The sequence below is a fragment of the Temnothorax longispinosus genome, unplaced genomic scaffold, assembly GCF_030848805.1.
Source record: "Temnothorax longispinosus isolate EJ_2023e unplaced genomic scaffold, Tlon_JGU_v1 HiC_scaffold_70, whole genome shotgun sequence".
Taxonomy (NCBI): Eukaryota; Metazoa; Arthropoda; class Insecta; order Hymenoptera; family Formicidae; genus Temnothorax; species Temnothorax longispinosus.
The window spans coordinates 1-23,776 of record NW_027270561.1 but is presented as its reverse complement, the minus strand read 5'-3'; the positions used below and the strand labels follow the sequence as shown (position 1 = coordinate 23,776).

Here is a 23,776-nt window from a genome sequence, read left to right as displayed (position 1 = left end):
TGATTCTTAAGAATTTGCGGTACCAGGCTGAGCAATTTCAAATCTCTTAAAATCAAGCACCCCAAGCGTGAGAAGCAAGGGGACTCACATAAATCAAGCACCCCAAAGGGATGAAAGCCCCGCCACGTCCACGTCGTTCCTCCTGGGTAATGCTAAGCACGGGAAAATGCGTCAGTCGGTCTGGAGCTAGTTGACCATCAAACAGAATCAGTCCAGCGCGAAACCGGTGTTTCTAATTCTAGCTATATCTCAGAAACGAATAATCATACCGAAACGAAACACAAGGCATTTTAAAGCTAAAAGTTGGTACCTTCGCGTGACATTAATAAAATTGAAGAAAAAAGTTTGCTGCCGTGCTACAACGTCACGAAAACCATCAAAAATACCGTTTTTACAACTTTGAGGCCATTTTTCTCAAAATTGTAACGTGCTAGCCGAATTTGGACAACGGATTCGTGTTCAGCAGGCAAAAATACATCGAAAATGACTATTCACACTCATGTAATCGACAAAATTTAAAATTTATTGCCTAATATTAGGTGCTTTCCATTTACATCAAAACTCAGATAATTCTCACTTGTGACGTCATTCTATCCTTTTTGGCAATTAATGAATAATAAAGACAGAATGACATCACAAGTGAGAATGATCTGAGTTTTGATGTAAATGGAAAGCAACTATTATCGTGCTTTTAATGGCTTTTTCCATTCTAATCGCGATTCTGGGTCCGCCATTTTGAATTTTCAAAAACGTCATACGGCATCGAAAAATTTTGAGCCTTTTTAGAGCATTTTATCCCAAAAATTGAAGTAGACTGGGGAGTGACCTTTTTGACAGAAAACGCTATATTATATATATATATATATATATATATAAACTTAATTTACAAATAAAATATTAAATTTACTTGATGATCCATATTGTAATTATTTTGTTATTTAGAGTAGGGGAGACCGGGGCAAAGTCGTCACCGAAGCGGAGTCGTCACTACAGTTATCTTGAAACCTGTATGAACTCGCCATTAAGGGGGTCGTCTAGTCAAAAGGCTTTTTTTGGGGGGGAATTTTTTGTAAGGAATTATAAGAATACACTTTGTTGAAACTTTTACATCATATTTATTGATATTTGAAGAGTATTTAAAAATTTTTCCAAGTTGATATACGGCCAAAAATCCGCTGTAGAGCGCCCCGACAACTGCGTAAAAAAAACGGTACCCACGATTTCGGATCTCCAGTTCATCCTAAAAAATCGGTACCGAAAAGTAGTGACGACTTCGCCCCGGTCTCCCCTAATCAAATTTAAAAAAAAATAGGGGAGACCGGGGCAAAGTTGTCACTATTTTTTCGGTACTGATTTTTAACAAAACAATAATTTTAATAAAATGTGGTATACCGTGGTAAAAAGTGAACTTTTAGCTGCAAAATTTATAAGTGCATTTTTTGTCTACGTCGCTTTGTTCAACTGGTATAGAGTAAAAACCGCAAAGGTGCAAAAATTGAATTGTCAAAATTGCCGGGGCGGAGTCGTCACTCCATTCTCGGACTGAATTTTAAATGAAAATTCATAATTCCGATCATGAAAAATAATAGAATACATTTTATTAATTATTTTTTAATAGAAAAATGGAAACATGAATTAAAAACACAATGACGGAAAATAATTACAAAAGAAAAGCGCATGCACTTATGTGCCCTACGCTCGTACGAAATGCACTGTTTCTCGTCAGTTCTGTTCTCTGTCATCTCTGAGCGCACACAGCACATAATATTCAATCTCGTCCCTAATCTTATCCGTCCTCGTCGGAATCCGACCACTGCTGCTTCCTTGACTTTGATTTTCGCCCTTTGATTTTTGAAGCTTCCATGATATCGTACGGCCACGTCATCCAAGTGTGCTATTTCATCATTATTCTTCTTCAGCCAGTCGTTCAACGTAGTTCTCGGGACTCCAAATTGTTTTGCGGCTACTTTTATCTTCATTTTATCTTTTTTTTACCGCAAGAACTACCTTCCAGAGTTGCTTCTTGTCGACGGGAGTCGTTTTGCCATAGTACGTGCATACCATTTTCTTGCAATTGAGAAATACAATAAGTGAAACCACCGGGATAAAGTCGTTACAGTGACGAGTCCGTCCCGGTGGCTTGGTGACGACTTCGCCCCGGACACAGATTTTAAGTTTGATCGCTCATGAAATATTAGAAATCAACGAAAATAAAAAAAACTTCACTGGATTCGTGGTCAGCATGCATTACTCTTCAGAATCACTTATCTCGATATTCGGAGAAAAAATAATATTTGAAATATTAAAAATTTTCAACGCGCAAAAAATTTCACTTTTGATCTCCGAAAATACGTTTGCCTTAAGGAGATTCTATAGTCGTCTGTAATACCGACAACTTGTTTTAACCTCAACTTGCAAAAACATTCGCTTTATATAAAAATTCTACAATGTATTTTACAAAAAGACTGTGGCGTGGCCAGCGGATTACATCTAAAAATACGATACCGTTGTCAAAATTAGGTTTAGACTCTAAACAAAAAAGTTATCTGTGAAAAATGATTATTGCAAACGTACACTGAAAGTGGGGCGCGTACACTTTTAGTGTACGTTTAGTGTACGTAACTAAATTAATTTTATAAGCCATTAACTTTAACTTACAATTAGTTTAACTTATTGTTAGTTAAAAAAAAGTTACTTAAAAAAAATAACTTACTCAACCCTGCTTAAATTACACTTAACTCAAACAGACTAACTGTTAGTTAGTCTGTTTGAGTTAAGTGTTTAGTCTGTTTCATTTGGACGATTATTATGTTTTGTTACGGCAAAAATACCTTAAGTAAAATCGCATCGTTAAAAGATAACGATGAAATAGTACGTTTATCAATCTTTTTCTTGGCGTATCCATATAGCATACTATACAGCAAAAATATTGGGTCTTATCTTTTTCTTGTCTTATTTATTTATACTGGACACCACAGATGCGCGCTTCGCGCGCGCTATTTAGCTTTAACATTATGCTATTACTATTACACTATTAACTCCTTGATACACACAACTGTCAAAATATACGATGACAGCTACAAATGAAGTAAGCGCAGCGAGAGAACCAATCGGCATCGCGGAAAAGCGACAACAATAAACTTCGATAGATTCAAGTATCGACTTTACATCTCTTTTTTATATATTTAGAGAGAGATTAGAGAGAGATTAGAGAGGGATGGATGGATGGATGGATGGACTTTTTTAGATATGGACTACAAATATATGTCCTATCTCTTTCCAGCAAAAATTGTTTTCTCCAGAGATTTATTTGAAACTAGCTGCCCCGGCGAACTTCGTACCGCCTAACAGTAATGAATGTAGTGATAAGACACGCAAATAGTCCCTCTCTCTCCCCCTTTCTTTCTCTCTCTTTCTCTCTCCCCCCTCTCTCCCTCTTCCCTCTCTCCCCCTTTCTCCCTCTCCCCCCCTCTCTCTCTCCCCCTTCTCTCCCTCTCTCTCTCTCCCCCTCTCTTTCTCTCTCTCTCCTCCTCCCTCTCTCCCTCTCCCCCCTCTCTCTCTCTCTCCCTCTCTCTTTCTCTCTTTCTCTCCCTCTCTCTCTCTCCCCCTCTTTTTCTCTCTCTCCCCCTCCCTCTCTCCCTCCCTCTATGTATTTTTTCTATGTATTTGGATATCTTTCTAAATTAATTTTTTTTTTACGTGAATTTTTCCGATATTTTATTAGTTATTCTGCTATTCCGGAAAATTCTACCCCTATTTCATATACTTGTGGTAAAAATTCGGCCCAGCCGTTCTTGAGTTATAAGTGGTGTAACTAACCCGACTTTGTTTTATATATATAGATATAATTCGCGAGATAATACCAAATCGATGATGTTTCAATTTCCAATAAATCTTTTTTAGATCCCTATCATTGTAATTCTTTATCTTTCGCAAGACAGCGTGTCCTTGTATCTCAGCATCATAATTACGATGAATAATGAGAAAAAAAAACGTGCGAAAATATATATACCTCGTTTATACGTACATGCCGTCATCGCAAATATGGCATTGCGCTAGAAATTAAGGTAGCTCCATTTATAGCATCGAGAATTTTTACAACGGCGCGTCTAGATCCGAATAAGTCGCATTCTGCAGAAAGATCTTATCCCTCGCGAATATCGCGCTCAAGGACCATCCGGTAAACATATCATCGCGCGTGTTCTTCATTGACAATGGGACTTGACATGCGCATCTTCACCGCTAAATCTGGAAGTGCCGAGGCTTGTCTTTGTCTTCGCGAAATAATTGTCAACGATTTTCATGTAAAATCCGTGAGAAAAAATACATGACAATTACAAACAATTGTGGCTCGAGTATTTTTTGTTCCAAGATAATTAGCCTATCGCGCATAGAGAGAAATTCCTCAAGAATTTAAAAAATGTACTTAAGACGAAAGATCAACAAAATCCTTACGCATTTAAAAATGTATAAATAATTTGCGTTATACATATAAATAAAGACACACAATCTATTTGGACTAAAAGTCACCAACCTATGGCCCGTGAGCCGGATCCAGTCCGCCAAGAAAAATTTCGACGTTATACAATATATATATATATATATATATATATATATATATATATATATATATATATATATATATTGTTCTTTGGTTCTGCGAATCGATCGTTGCTGCATCTGACTTTTATAATGTAAAAAAATTTTTTTAATAAAGATATTTTATTTTTACATGATTTTCAAAAATAAAATTTATCTGGGCTCTCGGTCATTGCAAAGATTCCCTCTTGACAAACAAGGTACATACATTAGACGCATCAGAATAGTAGTTCATCCTAGATATAAAAGTAATAGTATATAGTTTTACCGCGTATATTTAAAACACTCCCGTAATAATCGCAACAACATTCGCGCAAAGTTCGAGCCGTAAGTTACGTCATGATCCATCGGAATTTGTACGGCTTCCAAATTCTTGTCTTTCCGAGTTAAATCAATTATCGTCTATTTTACGCGGCTTCCGAAAGGTCACGCCAGCTCAAAGATCTTGCCGTTCCCGCTGTAAAAATTCGGATACGTTACATGCTTTCATTTTCCTCCTCTTACGCGTGTTAGATTTCGCGCGCGCGCGTTACGTAATTATATGCAGTTAATATAAAAGCATAATATAAAACAGTATACAATAAACAATACAATGAGAACAAAGTGTAATGCTTTTATTCTTTCAAAATAGGCTTTTTTTTGGAAGGTGAGAGAAAAACTTGAAAAAAATATCTTGAGTAATTTTACGATATTTTTAATCGCGAAAGGAAAAATTTGAATGGTAAAAGATCTCTATCCTGAAAGGATTAAAGACTGATAATACAATTAAAACGCCAAGCCGTATGATATATAATATCATTGATATTTTATTAAACCAACAATATGTTACCTATATTTTTAAACGTTATATTTTTTTAGATAAAAAATTACATCAAATGGCAATTAATTATGGTAAAGATTGCAATTAATTTAAAATTTAAAATCATGGATCGCCCAGATCGTCTTTCGTTTCTTATTAATTGATTAACAAATCATGGATCGTCCTGACCTTTCTTTGTTTATTGTTAATTAATTAATTAACTGATTAACAGAATTATTTATTAATTAACAAGATTAATTAAATTAATTAATTAATTACAAGCTTCTTTGTGCGGAAAGAACGGTATTTCTCTCGCTGCGCAATTTAAACAATTTTAAACTAATTGTTAATTGAAACAATTCATTTGAGTTTATATTTCAAATGTTAAATCAAATTAAAATAATGTTTCTTTGATGCCGCTACGTCAAAATACTCTCGCGCAGCAAAAAAATAATTTCTACGAACACAAAATCTTATATGTATATGTACAATTTTTCTACGTGTATGTCTACAGAATCTTAAGATAAGATATCACTTATCACTTAAGATATCACTGCGTATCACAGAACAAGGTTACTTTGCGATTGTAAAGACATTATTCTGCGTTAAGGAACAACGCAAAATTATTTTATTTTAAAGTTTTGATTATATACGAAAGATTCACGCGTCACTTTTATTTTAATATAAATGCACCGGGTTTCTTTTTTACTTTATGAAATATAAAATATTGTATATTACAGTTACAGTCAAAAAGAAATCTCCCTTTATATAGCATAAAATAAAGATCGAGATGCCGACTTCGATAATCATATACATACGCAATTTCTAACAAGTGTTCAACCATACAGCTGTAATTTCCCTACCCAGCTAGAAACGGATAATGGGGCGATCCAAATTCGCATATTGTACGGATATATTTTCGAAAAAGATTATTCCGAAAGTCATTACTTAAGTTTTAATTCAATTTCAATTTGATTAAATAATTCGAATGCATCTAAGTGAGATGAACATGTCAATCTAAGAAAACATGCAAATTCCTCTTCTTTCCCCCAAATTGATGAACTTTGAATTGAATATTGGTTATGTATATTAATTATGTAAAATCCCATAGAAAAGGGTATGACGTAAAAGAACTTGGCCAATCGCAGACTTTACGTTCGTTTTCGTTACGCCAGTACAGATTTTACGCTGGTTGTGCAGCATCCCAGCGTTTACACAATGCGTTACTACAATATGATACACACAATCGTAGTACACGCATATGTAATGTTTGTTTCATGTAGAGGAAAGGACCCGATTATGAGATACCATATCTATTTTGTGTGATTGCCGGAAGTCTATGGGCAGAATTGAAAAATATAGTAGGTCATTTTGAAGGGAATTTAATAAGCTTTAAGATGCTGAAATGTAAAATTTAATTTAAATATTAATTTTGCTGAAAATTAGAAAAATGTGAAAAATGAGCTTTCGGCAAAATCGCAAAAGTGTGCTCCTAATATGAGAGACCCCGGGAAATCGCTAATAAAGTGCAAAATACATCAGTATTACTATTAAAAACCTTTATTTAATGTTTCTCAAATACACATGTGATGCAGAAGCATATTTGCAACAATCGCGTAAACCTACTTATACTCAATACTGTACCTAATCTTCCCCCTCCACCCTTCCTTCTCAAATCAAGGTCAGTACAGCCTTATAAATTCGTATAAACCTTCCCTTAACGTTAATATAGTATTTTCTCTTCTTTTATTACTATACAATAACTTTCATACTCCAGCAACCCAGGAGTACCCTGAGTATCTCATGTTACGAGCACCACGCCTTGCGATTTCACGATCACCAAATCTAATCTCTACAATTGAGCAACTCAACATATCCCGTATTTTCCTATTAATACGACCTTACTCTATTACTCTATTACATGCAGAACTTCGTGCCAAATATTTATTAATTATATAATAAACAAAGTTTAAAGACTCATATCCATGACACTTGACAACATCCAATTTCACAATTTCTTTCTCTGCAACGACTACACGCACGATCAAACAATGAATTTTTCACTAAATAGGTTTTACCCCAAAGGCAATAAGTTCATGGTGGAACCAACAGATAGGGCCTATTAGTTTAGCAGAAACCTCGCTGTCGCATATTAGAAGCCTATCTCATAATAGGGGGCTTTCCTTATAAATGTATATGTTAAAAAATCACGCTGAAAGTTTCATCGGTGCTGTCTCATGGAGTTTATTTACACAGGTGTAATGAAAATGAGAGTAAAGCCTATGATTGGCCAAGTTCTTTTATGCCAAACGCTGGTACGCCATATACTGCTTCATGGAACTTCATTTTTCAGGGACATAGGATATATATATCCTGGGATATATATATATATATATATATCCTATGTCCCTGAAAAATGAAGTTCCATGAAGCAGTATATGGCGTACCAGCGTTTGGCATAAAAGAACTTGGCCAATCATAGGCTTTACTCTCATTTTATATATATATATATATATTAATATATATATATATATATATATATATATATATATATATATATTATATATATATATATATATCATATTATATATATATATATATATATATATATATATATATATATATATAAAACTCAGAAGAGAATGACATTTGCGTGTTTCCTTATAAAAAATAAGAACTAATCGCAATTATCAAAATGTGATGTTTGTTGAGATAAGATATGAGACAGATTTAACAAAGATTCCATAAAAACTAGATGGCGATTGTTCAATTAGAACATTTCGCGATATAAAATACTTATTATAACGTAAAAAGAAAGGGAAGAAATTTTGTGGTGCACATAAGTTTGTGTCGATCGTTTCAGATCGAACAGCGATTCTCACTCAATCTATACCAACAGCTCGAAGAAAATCGATCGATCGTGAGAATCTCGCAAAATATGCGAACACAACGACAGAGACGGATATAAAAATCACATTCGTCATTCAGTCTTGTACAATGTCTATTTACATTCCTGACGAAGAATCGCATCAAAAATGTACATCTGGGAAAGATTGATAGAAGTTTTCCCCATTCTCTCTTTTTCTAAGCAATATCGCGAACAGAAGATTTGCTTCAAAAGAAAAGAAAAGGAAAAAGATGGAAAATGGAAAACCTCATATTACATTGAGCGCCCTTGCTCTTCTTTGTGCAGCTATTCTCTTACTCCGTCGTAGCGGAGGTCGCTGCTCATCTTCGTTCGTCGCATCATGGGTTGCACAATATTCCCATTTGGCTATTTTACCATCCCACTACAAGCACAAAACAATTTTATATTTAAGCGTACCTATCTTATCGTAACGACGCATGTAATCTCACTTAAATCATGGATTGAAAGATACCGAAACTTTGAATTGCCATAATATACACATATGAGATGCAAGTTTTACGTAAGCATCATAAGTTCTACGTATCATTATAAAACAATAAAAACACTATAGGACAATTTTATTGACAGAGGAACACTTTCCACGATTTTTCAATTTTCTTTTCTGTAAAATTGCATAAAGTAGTCTTTTCTCTTCTCATGAACACGAATTTCGAGCAAAAACACAAACAACTCTCCAATTGCGATTTCTCTTTCGTTCAAAAAGTATGAGATACGTTCTTGCGGTTAAATGATTTTACTCACAGACGAGGTAATGAGATTGTAATCCAAAGGGTGCCAGCTAACATCGCGCACGCATCCCGTGTGACCTCTTATCTTGCGTACTAACTTTCCCGTCAAAAGATCATATACTACGAATAAGAAAAAAAGGGAAAACATAATCAGCCTGTTCATTTACGGCAGTTTCGTGTACTGAGAGAAGCGGAGAGTAACACTCGGAACTTACTGATAAACCGACCTGTCGAATCCCCCGTGCAAATGTATCTCTGACCAGTGTTGTCCGGTGGCGAAAAGCGACAACGTATTAAAGTCTTACGGACTGAATGACCATAATACGTCATCACACTAGTATCACCTTCTAAGAAGCCCCGTTCCCATACTGAAACAGGAAAATATCGTATGTATTTGGTAATAGTGTGTGACAATAGAGATCAATTGTCACCTTAGACGTTTCAGATGTATCTGAATAATTTAGAGGTAAAAACAATGGTTGTTTTAAGAATTATTCTTCTGTTTCCTTTTTTTTTTGCTTGTAAATAAATATTTACATCGTTGAGGTACAGGCTGCCATCGATAGTCCCAATCCTGACGCTCGATAAGCTGGCGAGCATTTTGCTGGGCTCTACAAGAGGAGAACACGCGCGTATCCCACAACTTGATGGATTGGTCTTTAGAATTGGTTATAAAATACCGTGAGTCGCCGCGTGAGTCAATGTATGTGATCCCATCTCTATGACCGGCCAACACTCCAACCGCACGCGGATTAGATTCGTTTACCATTCTCCTATCCCATACCTAAACCGACAGGAAGACATTGAAGATGTAATACACAGAGCGAGGACTTCCCGGATAGTCGCGTGCACGTCGGTTCATAGTCGAGTATCATAGTGCGCATCGACTTCTTTCACGATACACCGACACTTGACTTATAGCGTTGAATAGAGCAGTCTCACGGATGGCGGCATTATACCTTGCATAATCCGTCGTCGCTGGCGCTATAAAAGATCTGCGAGCTATCGTCCGCGAAAGTAACACTGTTTACATCTTCTTCATGACCCTCAAACTATAAAAATTATTACAGATATCAATGTAAGGAACGGCAAGAGTGCTTTCTTCGCTGAATAATAATTCTACAAACCCGTAAGATTCGCTGCTGGCACTCAAGATCATATACATAAAGGCACTGATCATTGGCGCCACCAAGGATTTCCGTGCCATCACTTGAAAAGGCTACGGAAAAAACACAAAATCGCCTTACCCCTGGGGACAATGGTAGAGTGTCCAGTGAATCTCCAGATACATTGCACTGATATACTGTAAAAAATATCGAGAGAATGCATACTGTACAAGATCTACCATTACATGATTGCAAAAGCACAATGCCTAATAACAATGCCACTTACAACAGTCCGCCCAACTCGAATATGCAAAATGTTCACCGTTTGGACTAAACGCTATGTCCAGCACACTCCAGCCAACATCATGTGCTTGCATCCGACTGTACAAGGTAAAATTACCATTGCGTGTCCGATATATGTACAACCACTTATCTGCAAAAATTCAGGAGTATTTGATATGAGCAGTCAAGCTATCATATAACCATACTATGTGATAAGTTTGTACAAGGTTGTACTAATCCACAGCACACGAGAAAATAGATGTAAATCTACCTTGTGTGGCAGTGACGAAGAACTCTCCATCCTTGGAGTATGAACCACAGAATACCTTCGAACCATATTCCTGTATAAAGCGCTGCTTATTCGGCAAAAGACTATTACTTATCCTACATTTTTCATTAACACTAAAACCATGTGGCTTGACGGCTCTCCTCTGTATTACAGGTGTGATGGACGTATTTTTCTGATCAACGATTCCAGAGGTATATTTGGTGACGACAGTTATGTCGTTTTTCTGAAAAGCAATATAACGCAATATTACACGGTATCCAGAGAATTCTTCAAGAGATTCAAGGCGCAAGGAGATGAAGGAGAGCGAAAATAGTAACAAATGAAAATATATAAAATAACAAAAAATAATCGCGTTCTTGCCTGAGCCGTTCCAAATGTACTACTGGACCGCGCGTTCAACCGGAGAACTAGATTATCGGGTGCACGGCTGAACTCACCTCTAATCTGGTTGTATCTGGAAACTTGGCTCGCGCGCGAATTCGCGCCAATTCATCCTCCGATTCATCAGATGTATTCTCTATAATGCGATCGCTAGAACAAAAAAAACGGTTCCGAAGATGTTTGGCACGGTCGTATAGCTCTGTACGGGAGATTACGCGTGGAGATGATAAGCGCAGCGTATACAAAGTACAATGTCCCGAGTGCAAGTGCGTTTTTCCTCGGAACAAGCGTTTCTTCGTTCCCGTCAACGACTACCCGGAACCTGAAGAATACGACCTCAAGAGCCGGAAAATATGGGGCAACGGCGAGACGATCGCGAGAATGTTCCAGAGCGAGAGACAGAACTTAACATATACGACCGTCGTAGACACTCCAGACAGAGAAAAGATTATTATTGGTTATATTTAGCGGAAAAAGCAGCTGGTCTTCACGTGTTCATAGTTCATTGTACATAATCCCGTTAAAGCAGGGCACACACACTTTTCATAGAACGTAACAGTAAGGTTTCGACCAATCGCGTTGCTTGATTCGGCCGTCTGTAAGGGCTCAGACACAATGACAAAAATAAGGAATAAGATAAAGGAAAGGAATAAGGGAATGTCGCATCTCACTTCAGTACACGTATGTATGTACATTAAAGTAAGATGCAACATGCCTTATTCCATTCGTATGTATTTGACCGGAAATGAATGTCCGGGAAAGAATCTACCATATGAAATCGTTTGTATTTCGTATGAAGACTTTTGAAGTGCAATTGAAAAGGTTTGTGAGTCATTCGTTTAATTGTAATTAATTAATTATTTTTACACCATGCATTTAGCCGAAATAGATAAATTAATAAAAGTTTTTATACGGAATTGTTTGTATTTTGTATGAAGAGTTATGAAGTGTGATTAAAAAGGTTTGTGAGTCACCCAGATAATTTTAATTAAATATTTATAAACTCGGTAATTAGCCGAAATATAGATTTTTAGTTATTCATGTTAAAAGAAGAAGGCGCTAGTGTTCCCGAAGGTCCGTCTGCAATCAGAATTAATATGAACGTTTTAAAAATGATTTTATACTGAAATAAATAAATATACAGGCTAATAAGCCTGTAGCTATAAGCGATAGTTGCTAATTAAGTTTGTAAAGATGTACCAGCTGTGCAGGGTAAAGAGCAGGTTATCTCAAACGCCCTGTCACAACCCAATTAAAAGAGACTCAAATGTCATTACCCCTGAGAAGTACTTTTTGCCATTTAAGTTAGCACGTCAGAGCAACCGGATTGTCCATTGCGTTCCACCTTGAATGTTTTTTACAGTCGTTTATTAGGATTGCCCTGCGCTACTTTTAAATTGAGCGCTTTTAAATGTATTATTATTAAACTACCGATATCGATATTAAAACTTGACAGAGTGACGTAAACTAATTCGCTCATAGTATTATAACAAAGTATATTATGCGTTCAAATTCTCGAAAGCTAATAGCTTCTTTACTATGCTCTCTCTTTATGTCGATCGATTTAGATAAAAATCTCCAAAGTCTTTCTTTCTCTCGCGATATTCGTAGAGTAAAACTGTACAAAAGCTCTACGAAATTGGCGATATTTTTCACGGATCTGGTTCGAGTCTCGGCTCTTGAGGAAGGTGCGCATGTAGAAAGAGTACGCCAACACAGTTTATCCTGCTAAATGGTTATCAATTCTCTATAAGTTCTGTATTGTACATAAATTATAGAATATCTAAACGTTTCTTTTTTTTTCGATGTCCTGTAAAATTATACAATAGAGTTACAAATAAAGATAAAGCCACACTTTACGTATAATTTGATTCAGTCTTTGCTAATGTTACATAATAACGTGCGAAAGAACTAACAGTTAGACTATTTAAGAGGCTATTTAAGAATTTTAATTGATACTGGCAGCATAAAACTGTTCAGCTAGCTTTACACAAGATAATTGGTCTTCTTCTTTATGAAATCGTCAAATTATGATTATGATACATTTCTACATTATCACCAGCATCGAATCTAATCTTATTTATCGTGATACTCTTGAGAAACTGTTAATCCATTGTCTTAACTCGATCGCGGCGCAGAACTGCGTCCACCAATATTGTTCCTCTCCCTCCAATCGATTCCCGTAAAAGCTGTCTACATATTGAACAGTCGATACAACGACGGCGGATTAGTCTGAAATTAAGCACACGTTAACAATCACTCTTTTTGCTAAAATCACAATTCTCTTTTCAATCGCATACCTTGATTATGACATAGACCAGCACGGGAGTCAGATCGTCGGCAGTAGGTATGCCTCTTTCCAACGCCATGGAGAAGAGATTCATGATGGTAGTCGCGCAATGAAATACACACTGCAACTTATCCCTAGGAGTCTTATACGCCGATATCACAGCCAATTCAGCCTGGGCCCATGACCAGGGGCATTCGTAATGATAAACTTTTGAAATGCGTAGGTCCCTGTGATTTGGAGTTACGACCTTTGCCAACTTATTGATGTGACCGTGAAAAAGCTGGTCCCTATATACATCTCCATCTTCATTTAGATAGAGCGCATTGTGGTATATCCGTGCCATGACGGTTCTTTCCACCACGACTCTCGCCAAATCTAACTAGTTGGCGCTTGCCGCTGAAAGTAAGAAGTAAGTTCAGACGTCTCTGAGCACTCCGCTAAAATCAATTGCGAGATAAATAATTATATTCATGTACATTGCCAAATCGGATCGTTGTCCATTTCCACATGGACCTTCCCTAGAAAATTATCCACAAGATCCTGTTTCTCGTCAGCTAGCGTAAGCTTTTTAAACTCTTCGCAGAAACGCAGGAGGAAAGCCTTCTTTTTTTCCAAAAATACCCTCACACAAACGGATACAAGATGATTATTGATAGCATCCCGATCGCACTTAACTCGCACGCATAATCTGAAAAATATTATTATTAAACGGTTAACATCTTACATTTAAACATCTTACATTTACTTATACATTACATACAAAGATGATATTTATATATAAACAGTACCTATCTAAGTGAGCTAATGTCGACAGCAATCCCTGACGACATCTGATTAAATATGCGCGCGATATAAGGAGATCGCTTTTGATAATCCTCTCAAAGTGATTTGAAGAGCTTTCTACATCCATCGTCATTAAATAGACGCACGCAACGTAAAGTTTCATGAAAATGAGCTAGTTAAACTTAGCTAACTAAGACTTATCTCAGCTTCAGTTTTGCCGTTTGCTATGACAGAACCCTCCTGCTGATGTTCCCCATCAAGCCTCACGTTCTCTTCCTCCGCCTGAGTCTCCATTCGCGCGAAGATCACGTTGATCATCTGCGTGAGAGTCGCACAGGCTGTTGTTTGATTCACCAGGTTGCGCGACAACAAGTAAATGTTGTAAACAGTACGAATTGTTAACAGTACCGTACCCTCGTATACCTCCACATGCTGGCTTGTCATTACAGTCAGCAGAGCTTTAATAATCTGCAGCTGCACACTCTCATCGGTCTGTGCCATGGACCGGTGAAGCAACCGCAAATTGTCTCGACAATGCGCACAATCAGCAGCTTGTTAGGCTTCGTTGAATCAGACACATTGCTAGTGAGATGACTATATGCGATTAACTTCTGCAGGCAGTCCAGTGCTGTGTCACCACAATCTGTATATAGTGACTAGCTCTGACATGCTGACTCAAATGGCAAGAAGTACTTAGCGGTAATGACATTTGAGTCGCTCTTAATTGGGCTGTGGCCCAATTAAGGGCGTTTGAGATAACCTCTTCACCCTGCACAGCTGGTGTACATCTTTGATCTCGTTACGGAGGTCCTCTGCAAGATGGAAATATGAGTGACAAACTTAATTAGTAACTATCGCTTATAGCTACAGGCTTATTAGCCTGTATATTTATTTATTTCAGTATAAAATAATTTTTAAAACGTTCATATTAATTCTGATTGCAGACGGACCTTCGGGAACACTAGCGTCTTTTTCTTTTAACATGAATAACTAAAAATCTATATTTCGGCTAATTACCGAGTTTATAAATATTTAATTAAAATTATCTGGGTGACTCACAAACCTTTTTAATCACACTTCATAACTCTTCATACAAAATACAAACAATTCCGTATAAAAACTTTTATTAATTTATCTATTTCGGCTAAATGCATGGTGTAAAAATAATTAATTAATTACAATTAAACGAATGACTCACAAACCTTTTCAATTGCACTTCAAAAGTCTTCATACGAAATACAAACGATTTCATATGGTAGATTCTTTCCCGGACATTAATTTCCGGTCAAATACATACGAATCCTTATTCCTAATTCCTTTATTCCTCTCATTGTGACTGAGCCTTAATAGAGAGCCTCGTAGGGAGAGGTGCTATTCCGAACGCAGCCTTATGGCTTCTGCCCACAGGACGCGGAAACGCTTGCCGCGCGGCAAGAAGCGACGCGGTAGCCAATCACCGTGTCGCTTTTCCGTAAGAACCAAAAGTTTATTGACTACCGCGTCGCTTCTTGCCGCGCGGCAAGCGTTTCCGCGTCCTGTGGGCAGAAGCCATTCTAAAATGCTATAGTGTACGTCACGTACACTATAGCATTTTAGTTAACTAATGGCTTCTGCACACAGGACGCGAAAACGCTTGCCGCGCGGCAAGAAGCAACGCGGTAGCCAATAAACTATTGGTTTTTACGGAAAAGCAACACGTTGATTGGCTACCGCGTCGCTTCTTGCCGCGCGGCAAGCGTTTCCGCGTTCTGTGTGCAGAAGCCATAAAGGTGAAATTTCATGGGCAGTAAAAAGTAGCAGCAGATCGTACTGATTGGCTACAAAATAGAGAAGTTCTAGGAACTCGAGAACTTCTCTATTTTATAGCCAATCAGTACAATCTGCTGCTGCTTTTCACTGCCAATGAAATTTCACCTTAAGGGTGCATTCCGATGAAGAAGAAATAGCGGAACGGAACAGTAACGGAAAAGAGATATGGTGGGGGGTTAACCAATCAGAGTAGTTCCGTTTCAATTCCGTTCCGTTATTTAGTGAGTGGGTTCCCCATGGCACGGAGCTGTTACGGAACGGAAAAGAAACGGAAAAATTTCTAACCTATTCTGTCGAAAGTTCGCAAATAAGTGCAGTGGATCGATCGGTTTGCAACATTTTTATTTATTTATTTATTTATTTATTTATTTATTATTTATTTATTTTTACATATACATATACTTATTAAATATACATTTACTTTTACTTTTCTCTCTGCAACAAAGAAGTATATAAATTAATCATTTATTGGCTAATATAAAAGTTGCACATAATAAACGCTGAAATTTGTACTTTTTGATTTCGATGACGCCGGAGAGACTGGAGACAGTGACGTAGAATTGTCATTGATGATGGGAATAAGATCATCATCTACGTTGAGGTTGTCACTTGTTGATGTGGAAGGAATGCTGTTGCTCTTTGAACAGGACGCTTGTTGCTCGTCATGCATTGATTTTTGTAAAGAAGTTACGGTTCTAGAATAAACATTAGGACGTTACTACAATATATAATAATTATCAGCTAAACTATCGCTATTCTTGAACTTACTGTCGATATTCCAATGTATCATTTAAGAAAGACATTACATCATAATGACGAGGATGGTTTTATTTCGTAGTTTTTTGGTAAAGCAGCTGCACCACTTTTTTGCACAATGTTTTGCTTTTTTTTATACATATTTCTTGCCTTTCTATAACAATCTTTAAGATAGGTCCATCGTTTTTCTGCTTCAGTAGCGTATATAAACCTGTGACACACGTATAATTAAGAAATATATATATGTATATATGTATCGTGTGTGTGAGTGTGTGTGTGTGTGTGTAGAAAACCTTGAAAATAAGTAAATATGTAAATAAATATCAATGCTTTTAAACTTTTCAAACATTTGCTGACTTCTTGCCATAGGCAGTCCTTTTGTTTCCTTCCTCGTTCTTTCACAGGTATGCGAAAATCATATAACGGTGCTCTCTCTTTTACGGCACTTATTAAATCTTCATCTAACTTTTCTGTATCGTGGTCGTCAGTGTGTTCTTGACGGTTTTGAGCAATATTTTCTTTTTCGCAGGCAGTGCTGTTATTCTCACTCTCGACGTGTGTTTCTAAAGAATCTAAATAATAACAGATTTAGTTTTACAACAAATTTATATATCATTTACATATTCTAACCATTAGTTATATTGAATATATATTGCCTCTCTTGTACACAAATATACGTACCATTTATAAAGAGATTTCGATCTTTATCCATTATTAAATTCGTATGATTTGCTAAGCAAGGATGTGAAAGTTTTCCGTCTTCATCGAACCAAACAATCCAGCGGCAATATCCACATTTGAATTTCTGGAAATTAATAAAATATATCACATTCGGTTAATTAGCATTAACATATTAACATAGGATTTTAACATATATATTTTATTTTCACATGTAATACCTACCGATGACGACATATTGCTCTTTATTTGCAAAAATAAAAATGTTGCAAACCGATCGATCCACTGCACTTATTTGCGAACTTTCGACAGAATAGGTTAGAAATTTTTCCGTTTCTTTTCCGTTTCGTAACAGCTCCGTGGGGAACCCACTCACTAAATAACGGAACGGAATTAAAACGGAACTACTCTGATTGGTTAACCCCCCACCATATCTCTTTTCCGTTACTGTTCCGTTCCGCTATTTCTTCTCTATCGGGATGCACCCTTAAGCCCCTTGCACAATGCCAGGCAACAGGCAATAGGAACAGGAAATAACCAAAAAATCGTTAATTACAACCTAAAAAATTCAAATGCTATGATTGGTTGGCAATAGGCAATAGGCACAGAATTTCCAACGTGACGGAAACTCTGTGTCTATTGCCTGTGTCACTGTTTATTCTGCATTTATACATGATTTCTGATTTCTATTCCCTGTTCCTATTGCCTGTTGCCTGGCATTGTGCAAGGGGCTTAAGGCTGCGTTCGGAATAGCACCAGAGAGTGGCGAACTCGTCACGTGACTCCCTTTTCTCTGATTGGTCGCGGGCGTTAAAGCTCCTTGTGATGTAAAGAAGAGGTTAAAGGCCATTGCACGTAACAAAGTTTTAGTCATAATCGTAAGGCTGTAAGAAAATAGACCAATCACAGTCGATTATTCTCCTTGCGCTTGAAGAATCAAGTGTGATTGGTCTATTTTCTTACGGCGTCGGGATTATGACTAAAACTTTGTTACGTGCAATGGCCTTAAAGCAGGTTAATGTTTACAAACTAATGGTTTGTCTACAATAGCCGCAACGGTACGCAGTAAGACGTAAGCAGTAAGCTGTTGACTAATGGGATTTTTACAATTCAAGAATAATCGACTGTGGTTGGTCAATAGCTTACTGCTCACGTCTTACTGCATACTTTTAAGGCTCAGTCACAATGAGAGGAATAAGGAATAAGATAAAGGAATTAGGAATAAGGCATATTGCATCTCACTTTAATGTACGTGTACTGAAGTGAGATGCGACATTCCCTTATTCCTTATTCCTTTATCTTATTCCTTATTCCTCTCATTGTGACTGAGCCCTTACGGCTATTGTAGACGAGCCATAAAGCCTTGTGTACACGATACTAGAAATCGGTCCGAGTTTCGGTTTAAGCCAATGAAACTGTTGCTTTCCTGTAAGAACTGCAAGTTGATTGGCTTAAACTGAAACTCGGACAGATTTCTAGTATCGTGTACACAAGGCTTAAGGGTCCGTCGCGTTACAGCAATCGAGTCTCCGTGAGGGCCAATTTCACCAACCACGGTTAGCTTAACCGACGGTTAAAGTTAGCAGTATTGACCAATACTATTGGTATTATATTTATAATACATAACATGTATTATAAAGATATATATTAGAACGACAACACATATATAGGCTGCGTTCCACTTGACGCTACAAATGCTTCGAAGCATTCCTCTTCTCTTTTCTTTCAATGAAGAAAGAAGCAGAAGAAGAACGCTCCAAAGCATTTGTAGCGTCAAGTGGACCGCAGCCATAGCCACATCTATAAAAAAAAAAGAAAAATCCTGAAATAATGAATTACATATAATATGTGGCCTTTAATATAATAACTACTTAGAATAAATAAAAGATATTGCTAGCAAATAAAAATATTAATGAGATCATTTGTTATTTTAAATATTAATTTTAACATCATATATGATAAAATAATATCACATAAAATAATATCATATATGATAAAAAATTATATCACAAAACTATAATACCCAAAATAATACTTTCGTTTAAATATTACATTAGAATAAGCTAAACCATATCACAAGACAACTGTAATACCAGTATAATACTTTTGTTTAAATCTATATAAGAATAAACTTGCTTTTCATTTTAATATCTTCGTGCATATTTTTTTTTTTTGTTTAAACCTGTCAGCTAATAATCCTGCTCCCATTGTCTTACTTGCAAAAACTGATGATATTTTCTCTGAATCTTCTGTAATACTTAAAGGAACTGACAGTTGTTTTAGACGCATTGACATCGTTTCTGGTGATGTATTTATGTCTTCGACTGCATCAGAATCTGATCTAGAATTTTCTTTTTCAGATAATGCCTTTTTCGTAGAATCCTCTAGACTAGGCGAACTCTCCGTCGACAATATTTCATTTCGAATAATTTCTGGTGATGTATTTATGTCTTCGACTGCATCAGAATCTGATCTAGAATTTTCTTTTTCAGATAATGCCTTCTTCAATGTATCTACAGTAATGGGTTTCTTCTTTATGATACAATCTGAGATATGAACATATCTCTCAGTTCGTCTTTTCTTATGAGATTGAAACGTAGTACATTCAGTACTTTTGCAAATAGAAAAATAATTATGTTCTTTAAATTCATTGACATACTGGCCTTCCTTAAAACTTTTATTTTCTTGCTCAAACTTACCTGGGAAATTATTCCTTGAAAATACTTTTTTTATGAGGAAGAGATTCAACTAATTCATTGCATTGCAGTTCTTTCGACTGAATTTCTGCAAGAGGTTTCCTCTTTATAGATCCATCACACTTGCAAAAGAAACTTGGTATGATATTCTTTTTAATAAATTTCTTGTTGCCCACGCAGTATAACGCTGATGGACGAAAATGAACCTAAAATGAGAGATACAAGTACATTAGAGAAAAATATCTGTTACACCAAAATACATTTGTACATACATATGTACACATCAGTACTAACTTCATATAATACAGCTGATTTTGGAGGGTTCCAATCCAGAATTCCAGCAGCATCGATCCACTGTTGTCTTAATTTAGGATCTTGAGCAAATGGTGTTAAACAAAATCCTTTTTTATTGGAATTTGTGCATCTTGGAGCACTGCACCTGCCAGGCATTTTATAATATGCAGGAAACACTGAAAACTGAATTTATTTCATGTATATAAAATCGAAGAGGGCAAATTTTTTCGTATTCAGTATTAATAATAATGTATCACTTACGGAGACTCGATTGCTGTAACGCGACGGACCCTTAGTTTGTAAACATTAACCTGCTTTAACCTCTTCTTTACATCACAAGGGGTGCGTTCGGTTTGGACGCTCACGCGCTGTAAGCGCTTATGAGCTTACTCACGTCGTTCGCTTTGGCGTTGTAAGCGCTTACGGATCGACTAATGACGTCATCGTTGACGTCATAACTTCTGCTGACAAACTCTTATTTCTGCAAGGTAGGGCAGTGTGAGCGTGATCAAGCGTTATGCTAAGACTCCATAGACGCGGAAACGCCATTCGGCAGAGTGCGTTGACCAATCACAAATTTTGATTTTGCCGCAGGCGACTTGCGGCAGCCTTCTGATTGGTCAATGCACTCTACCGCACGGCGTTTCCGCGTCTATGGAGTCTTAGCATAAGCGCTTACGTTCATTTCGGAACGCATTGTTAGCGAATTGCATATCAACAAACATGTCGTCGAATCGAATTATAAACGGAAAAATTGTAACGATATTCCAATTTCCAGCATTTAACGCAGTGGCTTTCCCTACATTGAATTTCTCACAAATGGATCTGTACATAATTTAAATATTAAGCATGGAAAAATTATATGCATACACAAATATAAATTAAAAATTGAATAAACGAAATATAGGCTCTCCTGAATAAATCAAATAAAAGGAAGTGAGAGAGGCAATCAGAGCCACGCGCGGTAATTAATGCACGGAGAAAATTGTTACGGTTGTTACAACAATGTTCTCTATGATTAAAAGAGAAATGGATGTAAATTCAAGTTAAATTGATATTACATTCAATGTAGCTGTTAAGATATGCCCATTTATACAGTTGTCATAACCGTAGTTCTTACGATACGTAACATTCGGTTATAATACCCTCGTATATGGTTGCCTCAACCAAAGGATTATTGCTATCCCTCTTATGTGGTCTGCAGCACAATTATTATGGTTGAGAGATCCATAAGATATAGCTGCACGGTACAGCACTGAATCACTGCATGATTGAGAGTTTAGTTCCATTGCGCGCGCAAAAGAATTTCTGCATAGAATAAAGTGGATTTGATAAGGATGTTTTAACTTTAAGGCCTATCTACATAAGACGCAGAACGCGAGTCGCAAGCACACACACAGTCTACATGTCAACCTAACCTCTTTGTGTATAGAGGTTAGATTGACATGGCATGTAGACTGTGCGTGTGTCTTGCGACTCGCGTTCTGCGTCTTATGTAGATAGGCCTTTATAAATATACTTTTTTCATAAATATATTTACGAACACAAAATTTCGTAATGAGTCGACACTGGTTTCTGACATTCACCCGACATTATAAGAAATATTATATCATATATCCAATTCAAAATTTTATTACTCTTTTTAAACTGAATTTGTTTCTTAAGATGATTTTTGAAAAATTATATATTTGCGCTGGTTGACATATGTAGACTAAATATAACACTAACATTAAATTAAGAAGTGGTCTACCACGTAAGGCAGTTGGCTCACGATCCAGAGGTCCCGAGTTCGAATCCCGCCAAGGTAAGTGTGTTTTTATATGTGTTTTTAAATACGAGAAAATATTTATAATCATAGACTGCATCTTAAGAAACAAATTTAGTTAAAAAATAGTAATAAAATTTCGAAATAAATAATTTTTTTTGTCGGGTGAATATTTGTTCATTATGGTTGTAACATCCATATATTATGGTTGCAACATCCATATAGTAGCTACCCTCACTAAGGTTAGGGCAACCATATGGAAACCATATGGAAACCATAGGTCACTTCCAGAGTACTATGGTTTCCATAACCCTTTTGTATGGATGGGCGAAAATTAACAGCATTATTCTGTTGTAGCAACCGTAACTTTTTCTCCGTGTGCGCAATCAAAATAAGTCAATAATAAAATATATTAGTTAATACAAATTCGGACGTTTCAACACTTTTTTTGTGTCATTTTCAGCGTAAAAATGAAAATAATACATGAAAATTTCAAACGATAAATTACAGTCAATCGCGATAAAATGAGTCAATCAGTAGAAAAGCGCAGTCAAATCAATAAAATAAAATTCATACGAATGTTCGGTAGTCTGTCAGGATATGCAAATGCTCCGAATCGATCGCACCTTCGACGTTTACTCCCAGGTTGGAAGACCAGACCAGGTAGAAAGGAGAGATTCGATTGTCTTTTCTAAACCGTGAATCGGAGTCGCAATATGTTAAAAAACGCAATGTATTAGTATTAAAATTACAATCACGAATTCTTGCTTACGGATCATTACAGACCAGTAAGTCGCAGTGTTAAAATGTATCTGTCGCTCTGACATGTCGTGAGTGAATAAGCGTTGGTAGAAATCGGAAGGTTAAAATTTCAAGGTCTAGCAGCGCCAAGTTTTTTTACAAGAAAAATTTATGTATTTTAATAAAATATTTTTATTTTGTACTGTTACCTCTGTAATTTTTTGTGACCACTAAAAAATACACATGTAAACTTTGTATTTAAATATCTTGTATTCCCTTGTTAAATTTAAACACAATTTAAAGATTTTTCAAAGTAGTGCAACAATTATTTTTTGAGGCAATATATATGTTCTCTCTGTAATTGGCGCTGTAATTTAAAGAGATATCATTTCTTTTTTGTAATTGTAATAGATCACTTGAAGCGCGACTCTTCTTTTTGATAAGGTAACATAATTTTGTGATGTGTCTTGATAGATCACTTGGGTTATAATTTTTCGGAAATAAAGATACTACTGCTTAGATTTTTTCGAGATTTTTCGAGATATAAAGATTACGTCTACCACTTGTTACTTAAATTTTTTCGAGGTATAATACTACCACTTTCTTTTTTTTTCGACATAACAACATATAGTACGGATATCACGCCTTTTTGTAGTATTATGCATTTTATAAACAGTATGTACAGGGTAAAGCTATTTGGAGGTATAATACTACCACTTTGTTTTTTTTCGAGGTAACAACATAACAGGGCAACAACATAATACCTATACACTACTATGCGTGTACTTGGCGCCTTTTTTTACCTTTTTTTTTTAAAAGGTAATTTTGTACGGATATCACGCCTTTTTGTA

The 23,776-nt window shown here is 36.3% G+C and overlaps 2 protein-coding genes across 14 annotated transcripts; both read right to left on the bottom strand.

Annotated features, from left to right (window-relative positions):
- Window positions 1–8,093: 8,093 nt before the first annotated feature.
- Window positions 8,094–11,619, bottom strand: LOC139824946 (DDB1- and CUL4-associated factor 11). Its single transcript, XM_071797495.1, has 10 exons — window positions 11,605–11,619; window positions 11,170–11,424; window positions 10,715–10,955; window positions 10,448–10,594; window positions 10,183–10,358; window positions 10,015–10,107; window positions 9,593–9,839; window positions 9,271–9,423; window positions 9,069–9,175; window positions 8,094–8,688 (listed from the first exon to the last, which is right to left on the bottom strand). The coding sequence occupies exons 1-10, from the start codon at window positions 11,617–11,619 to the stop codon at window positions 8,554–8,556; spliced, it is 1,569 nt and encodes a 522-aa protein (XP_071653596.1). The 3' UTR covers window positions 8,094–8,553.
- Window positions 11,620–12,178: 559 nt separating this feature from the next.
- Window positions 12,179–22,825, bottom strand: LOC139824944 (GTPase-activating protein and VPS9 domain-containing protein 1-like). Of its 13 annotated transcripts, none has more exons than XR_011735383.1 (10): window positions 20,681–21,008; window positions 20,420–20,602; window positions 20,129–20,331; window positions 19,646–20,040; window positions 14,192–14,998; window positions 13,880–14,091; window positions 13,414–13,799; window positions 12,545–13,345; window positions 12,314–12,458; window positions 12,179–12,193 (listed from the first exon to the last, which is right to left on the bottom strand). XR_011735383.1 is itself a non-coding variant. In XM_071797491.1 (4 exons), the coding sequence occupies exons 3-4, from the start codon at window positions 13,744–13,746 to the stop codon at window positions 13,307–13,309; spliced, it is 372 nt and encodes a 123-aa protein (XP_071653592.1). In that variant the 5' UTR covers window positions 13,747–13,799; window positions 13,880–14,091; window positions 14,192–14,998; the 3' UTR covers window positions 12,833–13,306. The 13 variants fall into 13 exon arrangements, 1 of the variants encoding a protein (XP_071653592.1); XR_011735384.1 differs by lacking the exon at window positions 12,179–12,193 and having other exon boundaries at window positions 12,444–12,458; window positions 14,192–14,504; window positions 14,600–14,998; window positions 20,681–20,990; XR_011735378.1 differs by lacking the exons at window positions 12,179–12,193; window positions 12,314–12,458; window positions 12,545–13,345; ... (1 more) ...; window positions 13,880–14,091; window positions 14,192–14,998 and adding exons at window positions 16,321–16,430; window positions 16,509–16,690; window positions 16,764–16,962; ... (1 more) ...; window positions 17,433–17,556; window positions 22,811–22,825 and having other exon boundaries at window positions 17,655–20,040; window positions 20,681–20,900.
- Window positions 22,826–23,776: the final 951 nt, after the last annotated feature.